Source organism: Neolamprologus brichardi, chromosome 3, assembly GCF_056152115.1.
Source record: "Neolamprologus brichardi isolate AB-2024 chromosome 3, ASM5615211v1, whole genome shotgun sequence".
Lineage (NCBI taxonomy): Eukaryota > Metazoa > Chordata > Actinopteri > Cichliformes > Cichlidae > Neolamprologus > Neolamprologus brichardi.
Genome location: NC_142106.1, coordinates 25,203,854 through 25,215,036, shown reverse-complemented (window position 1 = coordinate 25,215,036; position 11,183 = coordinate 25,203,854). Strand labels below are relative to the sequence as shown.

At 42.4% G+C, this 11,183-nt stretch overlaps 1 protein-coding gene and 2 non-coding genes across 3 annotated transcripts; all 3 read right to left on the bottom strand.

The window, feature by feature from the left end:
* Window positions 1–3,413: 3,413 nt before the first annotated feature.
* On the bottom strand, window positions 3,414–10,952 carry rps4x (ribosomal protein S4 X-linked). Its single transcript, XM_087835326.1, has 7 exons — window positions 10,875–10,952; window positions 10,238–10,315; window positions 8,716–8,896; window positions 6,226–6,323; window positions 5,400–5,571; window positions 5,156–5,313; window positions 3,414–3,572 (listed from the first exon to the last, which is right to left on the bottom strand). The coding sequence occupies exons 1-7, from the start codon at window positions 10,875–10,877 to the stop codon at window positions 3,471–3,473; spliced, it is 792 nt and encodes a 263-aa protein (XP_087691452.1). The 5' UTR covers window positions 10,878–10,952; the 3' UTR covers window positions 3,414–3,470.
* Window positions 4,501–4,573, bottom strand: LOC118455552 (small nucleolar RNA SNORD61). The gene has a single exon (XR_004844180.1). It is a non-coding gene; the product is annotated as a small nucleolar RNA SNORD61 (small nucleolar RNA).
* On the bottom strand, window positions 7,775–7,850 carry LOC118455551 (small nucleolar RNA SNORD61). Its single transcript, XR_004844179.1, has one exon. It is a non-coding gene; the product is annotated as a small nucleolar RNA SNORD61 (small nucleolar RNA).
* Window positions 10,953–11,183: the final 231 nt, after the last annotated feature.

The following is an 11,183-nucleotide window of genomic DNA, read 5'->3' as shown; positions in this document are numbered from 1 at the left end:
AATGTTTCTAGGTTAGAAAATGATGTTAACATAAACATGCTAACATAACAAATTCAAGTGAGTATGATAATAGCATTGATTAATAGCGTTCAGTTCAAGACACAGATTGAAAACATTAATTAAAATTAGCAGAAAATATAGTTTCTGTCTACAAAATTTCATATTTAATGACCGCTCAGGAAAAACAATTCACAATTTTGTTCTAAACAATTAGTTAACTTGTTGACAGAAAATGGGGTAAAACCATAGCAATTTATAATAATTTGGGATTATTAATGTAAAACTACAGCTTATGTGTCAACTTTTTGCTAACATTTAAAATTATATGGGATATATTTTTGCCTTGTTAAAATATCAAAAATGGTCAACTTTATTTAAAAAGCCAGATGTCACAACAAACGGGTAGACGGGGAAAAAGGACACCACAAACCTGTCGATAACTATAAAGTATAGCCTGCTTATTTGTGACTTATTTTCCTGATGGGACCTTACTTTATAAAGTAAACATCATATTGCATTGCATAAGAGTCAAAACTAATAACTGATGTTATAAATTCATCAAAAAAGATTTCCTTAGCTCAAAAATAAAGATAATTTTAGAGGGCTCGCCCCCTGCTGGGAATGGATTTGAATCACTTTTCACGTCCATTTTTTACAGGCTCTGATTTAGGTAAATGCTCAGCTTTACCTAAATCAATGGTATTTTTTTAATAGTATACCAATGAAATAAGTCCACTTTAAGTATAAGCTGGGTGTAAAGCAGTGAAAAATGTCCATTAACAGTGACATGAAAGCATTGCTGGTTATCTAAATTCTGTCATTTCCAGATAATGAAGCGACCGGGCTGTTCGTAGTTGCATTTTACAGATATTAGATGTTGAACAGACCCACTGTCCTCACACACTGTCCTTACTTATGGCTGCCAGCAATGATGGATTACTGTACTGTTCAGTGTGTCAGAGAGCAGACGGTTATGGGAGTGAGCTGTGGCCCTCCGAACACTCCGACACACACGGACACACACATTCCTGCTGTGCGTGTTGTTGTGTGTCGTGTGCTGAAGGGGGCGGGGATGGAAATCAAAGTCACGGAGGGACGAGGGCAGCAGGGTTGATCTTGTGCTCTTTTACTGCACAAACATACACACACTCGTAGGTGGAATGTGAGGGCCTGAGCAGGTTACATCACACACCAACACACACACATTGAGGTGGTGTTTGCCAGGCCAGGTTTCTGCAGTGCGTGAGCAGGCTGCATCCCAGCAGTCACCATATGGACGGATACTGAAGTCAGAACACAAAGAGAGCGACGGATGGGAGAGGAGAAAAGGGGGTTGGAGCAAAGGACAGAGGAATGAAGGGAGGAGGCAAAGCAGGGATTACTGTAAGCGAGGAAATAAGGAATGAAAGAATGTAAAGGAAGCAGGCTTTTGCTTACAATGAGGAGGAAAGGCAAAGAAGGTTACACGGGATCGAGGAATGATGACACTTGGACGTTATTTTGGACAAAAGATGGAGGCTGGAAGGATGACAGCAAAGTGGGAAATGAGAAAAGGGACAAGTCAGAAAAGACAGAGGAATATAAAATTAAAGCTGAAGTGAGGAGGGGAAAAGTGATACTGGGAGCAGATAGGGGAGAAAGAGGGAGGAGAGGGATTGGGAGTATATAAACAGATGGATGAGTGTGAAGCAGAGATCATAGAGAGATTTGACAGATGAATACAACATAGAGACTCACGTGATCCACAGGGCTTCTTGCAATAAGCCTGTTTGCTCTCACTTTTTTCATGTTTTTAAAAGTAAATGGCATATAATATTCATATATGTGTAAAACCATTCACACACAGTCAGTTTAGAACCAGCAATGAATCTAACCTCACGTGTTTTTGGAGTGTGGGAGGAAACCGACGGACCCTGTGGCAACCCACGCAGACACATGGATAACATGCAAACTCCAGACAGCCTGAATTCAAACCCAGGACCTTTTTGCTGTGAGGTGATGTTGCAAGCCCGAGGCTGATGAGTACACTGCGGTCAGAAAAGGACGAACATCGTCAGCAGCAATACTCAGGCAGGCTGTCGGGTTTGAATAATGCTCAGTTGGTATGAAGGACCCCAAAGTGTGCCAAGAAAATATCCCTCACACTATTAAGCCACCAGCAAGCTGAACTGTTGATGGAAGTCAGGATGGATCCATGTTTAATCTCATTTACACCAAATTCTGACTCTAACATTTGAATTTTTACAGCATTTTTCCAATGCTCTGTTGTCCATTTTTGGCGAGCCTGCATCAACTGGCTCAGCAAAATTGCAGGTGTGGCACTCAATGTGGTCTTCTGATGCTGTAGCCCATCTGCTTCAATGTTCAACATGCTGCGTGCATTAACCTCCTAGGACCTGGCGTCTACATATGTGGACATCACATTTTGGGTTATTTAGACTAAAATACTCAATTTTGCTCTACAAGGGCCTGATATCCACTTACGAGAACATTATACTGCTACTGTTCTATCCCAATTTTAAATGACTATCCTCATTTGTGGCTCTCATTTTCTTAGAAACAAAAATCAGGTAAAAAAAAAATCTGGTAATTCTTTTTTTACATTCATCGGGTCTCAATATGCCTGAATATCAAAGAGAAATTAAAAATGCATGCCGTGGAAGAGTTCGGGTCTTAGGTTAAAAGATGCTCTTCTGCAAACCTTGGCTGGAACAACTGTTGCCTTCCTGTCAGCTCATGCTATTGTGACCTCTGACTTTAACAGAAGACTGCTGCTCACCGAGATCAACCCATCTGTCATCATCAAAGTCACTTAAAACTCGCCTTTTTCCTCCCACTCTCATGCGCATTAACAAGCTTTCTGAGAGGTGCAGCCAAGTGTCTACTGAGCGTACGCAATGGATTAACATTTCCATCAGGTGAATGTTAAACCTGTTTCTAATGTAATTCTGCAAACAATAATTTGCCCCCCGCCCCGCCAATCGCCATGTGGTGCAGCAATCTTAACATGATTAATCTAATATGCTCAATGTTTTCTTAGAGTTCTAATTGTAGTCATTTTGAAACATTCTGATCCCACATCTTTGCTCTTTCATGCCAGTTATATTATTGTAATCATCACCCCCCCCCCTTATCTGATTGTTTTCAGTGCATATTTATTGGTGATTTTAGTGACTGTTGTATATACTGTTGTTTTTGCGTAACTTGTACTTTGGAGGTTCTTCAAAATGTGCCATATAAATAAAGTTTGACTTGAATCTAACTGTTGACTTTTTCTGGTTTGACCATTTTCACTCAAAAGCACCATTTAAGGAGTCATTTGTTTAACCGTCTGAGACGCTTTGAGGTACTTTTAGGACATAAAGCATGAAACAGCACATTTCCAGTGTAATAAAACACAAGACCAATCTGAGTGTTTTGTAAATAACAGTTTATTTGAAAACCAGGGATCAGGCTGCTTTTGGGCCAGTTTAGCTGCTGCTCTGTTTGGCGGCCAGCCTCTTGTCTCTCTCCTCGGCGATGGTCAGACGGATTCCCTTTCCTCTGGGCAGGGACACCCACGGCTTGTTGCCCTGCAATCAGACAGGAGATCAGAGCAGTTAGTGCTGGTCAGAAGATAAAATACATCTGAACAGGTAAAATATAAAGCCGGACAAATAAATTTCAACTCAAAACGTGAATACAGACATATTCAAGATGGCCACAGTTCCACAGATTTATTTAGAACAAACATCTCTTTAAGTGCTCAGTGTGAGAAAAACGCCTCAGTCTGTAACAGTAAACAAAGATCCTCAATTGTGTTAACATTTATCTGCACGCCAACACTTCTACAAGGAGCTGTCACTGAGGTGAAGAAAAGAGCAGCTCTGAGGCCGCCACATAAATGTCACGCAGCAAAGAGACGACCGTGCCGGCGACAGATCCGATCACACCGGCCGCCAAATAAATGTCAGGCAGCAGAGGAGCGTTTTATTAACCACGCTCCCACCGCAGGGCCAGGTCCTCGTAATCATTAATGTGCGATTCAGTGGGACAGAGAGGAGTTCATAAAGCTTTTCACACCGCTCGGCTCCTCGCTGTGAGCCAAAATCAACAGGAAAACAAACGCAGTGTGTGTGTGTTTGCTTCGTGGCACTTCACTCCCTCTTGTGGACTCTGGTTGCTGCCAGATCCAGTTTGCTTCAATGGCCCAGCTATTAAACATGATCGCTTTCAGTAGTGTTTCCTGGTATAAAGCACGCAAATTTATGACTTTTCCAACATTTTACTCTCCTTGATTTTGATTTCAGACAAAGACTTTTTAACGACATGCAGGAACCCGAGTTATGCACCCTGTCTGCATTTTGTTTCCTCCCGGAGGACGTAATCAAACGCAGCGCACAGTGCTCGGCGTTAATGAGTCCAATATTAAACCATCACTGCTGTTTGTTGCTGCACAGAGCCACAGTCATGTTCCCACGCTCAGTTCACTTAAGCTGAAGTTTCCAGTGTTTGGTGATGGAGCTCAGAACTTCTTAGAGGAATTGGTAGTTTATTTTCATCACTAATCAAAACCACAAATCGTCATCATTGCTCCAAAAATCACCTGATTCATGATATAAACTCAGCTTTAATTCTCCTGTCCAGAGTAACACATGATAGAAAACATCAACGGTCACCCAGAAGACCGTCTTTAAAGACTTATTAATAGATTCTGATGGACTGCTTCTATTTTAATCTGCACAAATGTCTTTACGAGTTAATCGACTCAGCAAGAAGGTGAGAGTCAGAAGTAGCAAGTTAGGGAAACAGAAAAGAGGGTTAAAGTCAGTTTGTTTACATGTAGTTAGTAAAAAAAAAAAAAAAAAACCTCAAACTACACCTTTTTTAAAAGCTCTACTTTTAAATCTATGAATGAAAACCTTGTTTTACTTGAAAGGGGAAAAGATTTAATTATTAGAGAACCCTCCTGGTCATTGTAAAATTAAACACTGCTGAGCTTTTACTTGACAGGCAGCTGTTGACTATACGCAGACACTGATACACTGTTAGGATACTTCAAAATACTCTGCATAATAGTAGCACTTTGAGGAAATTTCTTGTCACTGGACCTAAAATTTGACATCCCCCTGGTCTGGATGCTGTGTGCTGCAGACAGCGGTGGCGTATTTCTCACCTTGCCAATGACAAAGATGTTGGAGAGCCTGGTAGCAAAGCTGTTGCCTGTGCTGTCCTTGACGTGCACCACGTCGAAGGAGCCAGGGTGACGCTCCCTGTTGGTGATCACACCGATACGCCCCAAGTTAGCACCACCGGTCACCATGCACAGGTTACCTGGAAGAGGGTGAAGATCAGTGGTCAGAGATGTTCTTCATTAACAGGAAAACAAGCCTGCAGGTTGTGCAGAGAGCTGAACGTACCAGTATCAAACTTGATGAAGTCTGTGATCTTGCTGCTCTCCAGGTCGATGCGAACTGTGTCGTTGACCTTGATGAGTGGGTCGGGGTAACGGATGGTGCGGGCGTCGTGGGTCACCAGGTGAGGGATACCCTTGGTGCCGATGAGGATCTTCTTCACCTTGCACAGCTTGTACTGTAAGAGGAAGAGGAGGTGTTTTAGGAAATGCGGACAAACATGTGACATTTCTGGTAAAAACTAAATCCCCAAACCTCATCATGCGACCAGCACGACTGACTGAAACACTGAGAATTTGGTGATACCGACACCAGTTTAAATCCAGCTCATGAACACCAACTCTGGCATAAACAGACATGTGATTGTGATTTTTTTTAACCTTACAGTAACTGAGTGAGGTAACTATGCGTTTGATTTGACACAAAAGTGCAGATAAAAAGAGCACTATAGTAACAAATGACCTGCTTGTACTTTGAGGGTTGAGGATGAATTAAAGCAGCGGTCTCCAACCTTTTTTGCGCCACGGACTGGTTTATACCCGACAATATTTTCACGGACCGGCCTTTAAGGTGTCACGGATAAATACAACAAAATAAAACTAGTACCGGTACCGAAAAAAAGAAGATTTATTCATAACACACGTGAAAAGACCCAGGAAAACAGAGTAAACGATAAAAACGATAACAAAATAACGCTGAAAACCGATAAAAACCCTGAAAACTATACATTTCACACCTGAGCCTCAACTCTTGCTGCCCGGTACCAAACGACTCACGGACCGGTACCGGTCCGAGGCCCGGGGGTTGGGGACCGCTGAATTAAAGCTCTCACCTTGGCCTCCTCGGCGGTGATGCGGTGGACGGTGAAGCGTCCCTTCACGTCGTAGATCAGACGGAAGTGCTCGCCGGTCTTCTCGATGCTGATCACATCTGAGTGCACAAACAGAGCAGGTGTCAGTTAAATGAATCCTGTGGTGTTTCCAACCAACAGCTCATCATCAAACTTTGTTAAAAAGCAGAAAACTTAGACTCTACCATCAAACATTTAAGAGCTGATGTTTGGATGGTATTTAGCACCAAATTAAGGCCTTTGATGCTGAAGTTGGCAATTAAACACAGAATGAATGCCAGGATCAACTTCTTCAGGTATTTAAAATCTGGCATCTATTTTAGGGCACACTTGACTTTTTAAATTTTTCTGTTTTCTTTATAAATCTGGCCCCTGTAATGGACTTCCACTACCAGAAGGGGTCAGTAATGTACACAAAGAGTTTGCCAGCCAGCCAAAAACAAGCCCAGAGCAGAGAGCACCAATAAAGAAATGCTGTGAGAGTAAGATGTGAAAAGGCAAAGGTGATGACTGCTCAGTGTGGAAATGGTAAATGGCCTGTATTTGTATAGCGCTTTACTAGTCCCTAAGGACCCCAAAGCGCTTTACACATCCAGTCATCCACCCATTTGCACACTGGTGATGGCAAGCTACATTGTAGCCACAGCCACCCTGGGGTGCACTGACAGAGGCGAGGCTGCCGGACACTGGCGCCACCGGCCCCTCTGACCACCACCAGTAGTCAATGGGTGAAGTGTCTTGCCCAAGGACACAACGCCCGAGACTGTCCAAGCCGGGGCTCGAACCGGCAACCTTCTGATTACAAGACGAACTCCAAACTCTTGAGCCCAATCGCCCTAAGACTAAGAAAGACTAAGGTCCACTCAGATCAAAGCTAAAACTGGTCTTCAGATCGCTGTTCGTTGATGGGGACATCCTCAGATGAATATGCAACAGGTTTTAATGAACGTTTTTGCTTGAAATGACACAGAAGTCAAAAAGGTAACCCAACAGCAACACCTAAAAACAAGCTCATTCAAACTGACCTTTAAGGTACCGAGTACATATCCAATAACACAAAACACCAGAGTCATCAATATTACAGCTGCAGTAACCGAGTGTTTAGCGTGCACGTACAGTATATAAATAGGCCACGAACATCCTGCAGCGGAGGCTTCCCTTGGATTTGGATATTAAAAAGCCACACCTCCATGTGAGGCTGTTGGCTGGTGTTGAGGTGGAGAGAGAACTGATGGCGGCGCGACTGTCACCGCTGTCCAAACGCCTGCTCTCAATTACTGGCTTGGCTGCCGTCACTGACAAGCAAAGAGACAAAGCCGGCGTTCTGAGATTTACTTCCCTGGAATAGTTACTGAAGCAGTAACTCAGGTTATTTTGGAAACTCGCTTTTCCCAGTCTCTCCACATCTCTGATAAAGCTACAGCTGTGAGTACATGCTGCTCGTTGTTCCCACGGACTCTGATATCAACACAGTCCTGTAAGTATTTACACTGGAGGCTCAGGCACACACTTAACGTTACAAGTCTTCTTGGAGCTCAGAACTTCTTAGAGGAATTGGCTGTGTAATTTCAGCTCATTGCTGATCAAACCAACAAATTCATCACTGCTCCTTCTGCGCTAAACATCCAAAGACTATTTACAGAGCCACTCATTCTGAGAATCTGTCAGCAGCAAAGTTATCACAGTCAACTAAAACTAGATGTGAAAAAACTAAACAAAGAACTACTTAAACTTTAAGACTGAAACTTTGAACCTAAAAAAAACTATAGGGGAAGCTAACACTGAAGCTAATCTAAAACCAATTACAAAACACTCAACAACCCTGGTCAGCAGGTGAGCCAATGTTACATCACACACAGTTTACAAACTGGGATCTCACGTGATTTAAGAACAAATTCAAAGTGGGGAACTTTAAACACATTTTTTATATTCAGGCTTTTCTGAACGAGCAGTAAGTGTAACTGGAGATTTCAGCTCTTGAACAGGTAGTCATCTCACTACAGGCAGCATTTGATGTTTTATTGGCAGACAAATTTGACGTCATTACTTTGATTTGTGGTATTCCCACCTGTGTAGCACACACTCAGGAGTGTGTTTGGTCTAAAATTACCCTCTGCTTTGGAGAATCTTTAGTTCTATAATTTTTTTCTCTCCATACAAATACACAGTCTTAACTCAGCCAGTAAAATTACAAAGCTGCTGCTTTTAATTTCCTTCAGGACCTAATTTAATTTCTGGAGCCGAATATTTGGTTGTCATTTTATATTTAATAAGTGGTGCATTAAAACAGCAACTACATTAACATTTTTTTTCTGGTCTCTCTCTCTCTCTCACACACACACACACACTTAAGCTAATTCACCAGAAAAATTAGATGATTGATGATGGAGCTAATTTTTCATAATTTAATGAAGTTGGGACATTTTGAACCCTTCAGCTGATCTGAGCTGTGGAGAAGTCTCTAAAACTCACCCATGAATCCAGCAGGGTAGGTGACATCAGTGCGGACTTTGCCGTCGATCTTGATGAATCTCTGCATGCAGATCTTCTTCACCTCGTCCCCAGTCAGGGCGTACTTGAGGCGGTTCCTCAGGAAGATGATGAGGGGCAGGCACTCCCTCAGCTTGTGGGGACCGGTGGAAGGACGAGGAGCCTGAGGAGGAGAAGGAAGCAGGCGTTATGGTCTGTAAACAAGAAGCTTTTTCATGATTTCTGTGCGTGCTCCACTTCATGATCATTAGTCAAGTATTCCCCACAAATACAGTCAACTTTGTAGCAGATTCACATGTCCGCTTTATGCACTTGTATTCAAAGTTCACACACTCGTGTTTTTGACCCTGGCTGCCCAGTTCACCAGCTACAGTCCAACATCGTGGAGCAAGAGGTCAAGCCCAGCATGAAAGACTCACTGAAGACAGCTCAGCTTTTAAGCAGCTAGGAAATTCCTTTGTTGTTTCAGCTCAGTAAAACGCAATATGACCAAAAAACATTTTTGGTATAATAAAGTAAAAACCTGATAGTTCTGTGGACTTTTGTCACCCAAGCACATAACACCTGTGTAGAGGGCATATCCAATTACTATTATTTGATCATTCACAGCACTCTCACATAAATACACACATGTCAATCACAAACACACTGGGTAACCTGACAATGTTAACAGACCATCTTACATGATTCAAAATATGTAAACACCAATTCCAGCAGAATAAACATTATCTTCTACAAAAACAGATTTAAATGACAAAAGCGATACAGTCTCTATGCCGCCATCATTTCTCACCCAGTACCAGCAGATGAAATTAAGCATCAGTTCAAGTGTGATACAGTTTTTACTGCAGTCACAGACCCACATTCCCACTTTAAGCAAGTGCTACACTTTCTCCATCCTTCAGAGCGTCACATAAGCAAGTATAATCTGTGTGTTATAATGCAAAATTATCCCTAGTTTGTCGATCTCATTTAACACCATTACTTGAGCTACATGGCACCACAGTCTATTTGTTCTTTTCTACCAGACAAGAAGCTGCCACGATTTAAATAATTTCAAGCTACGGTATTCAGTGTGCTGCAAGAGTGAAAGAAAAGCAAGAAGACGGCTGATGTGACAGAAAAGGATGCTAGGGATAGGGCGAGATGGAGGCAGGTGACTTGCTGTGGCTAACCCTAAATGGAGCATGTTAGCATTAGTCTGTTCCACAATAATTAACATCTTATTAAGTAAATATGTATAACCTATCTTTTAAGTGTTGCTGTGATGTGTGGCCACCTCAAATAATAACGGACTAAAACACATGCAGGATTAAAGACGTACACTTCAATGTTTTTAAACAGGCATATTCACCCTGCTCCAATCAAACTGCCTGTGATGTTAGACTAGCTTTCATCCGACAGTGTTAACCACTGCGTTAATAAACGAAATCCACGGTTTAACAATGAGATACAGAAATGAACATCCACGGGTCTTCAGTATGTACGTGGAAACATTACTTACAAACACTCCGGTGAGCTTGTCCAGCATCCAGTGCTTCGGCGCTGCGACGCGCTTCAAGTGCTTCTTCGGTCCTCTGGCCTGGGGAAGAGGCGACAAAGCCGGTTAGCAAAATGAAATACAACCGGCCTTGATTCTCCTGAGGCACGAACAAATACAGAGAGTTTATAGCAGAACCCAAACCACGTTGGGAAGGCCGGCGAGTGTGGGCCCTGTTAGCATGCGGCGCTAACTGAACCCATACTAGCACAGACTTCGGCCCAGCCGGGACACACACCGGAAACATTTGTGGCATATTTTAGGATTTAAATTGTATCTATATTTAAAATAAATGCATAAAAATACTGCACAGCTCTGCTTCCTGTCAGTAATACTCTTTTGTTTCATTTTTAAGCGGGCTAACAGCGATAGCCGCTGCCGAGCTAGCAAGCCGCGGCTGACAAACCCGCACAGAAGGATCAGGTTGTCTGAAAATATCAATTAAGAGCAAGAATCAACGCTTTCAGCTACAATTTAAACTTCCTCCGTTTAATAAGACGCTAGAAATAAAAGTAGGACACATAAAAGTTTCGTAGTATAAAACATAAAAGTGATGTTTAGGGATTATTTCAGAGAGGAACACTGAGGGGAAACTGCTCACCATGTTGGAGTCTGCGGGGGAAAGGACCTCCAAGCTTCCGGTAATGCGTGTTAAGCCCTAGTACGGCACAGTGCGAGGGACACACCTACTGAAAGTCGCTGGGGTAATTAGAACAGGCTGCTAACGTTCTTTCTTGGCTTTTATTGCTTGTGTTGTAAACTGTTTTAATATCCTAATAGTAGTAATAGTGGCTACTACACCACAGCCATTTTTAAACGCTTATTTGAGCAGCCATTTTAAAATTACATTTAACTGATTACCAGGACATAATGTCATGCCAGTTTGTTTTTTTTTTGCTCCTGCAAACCT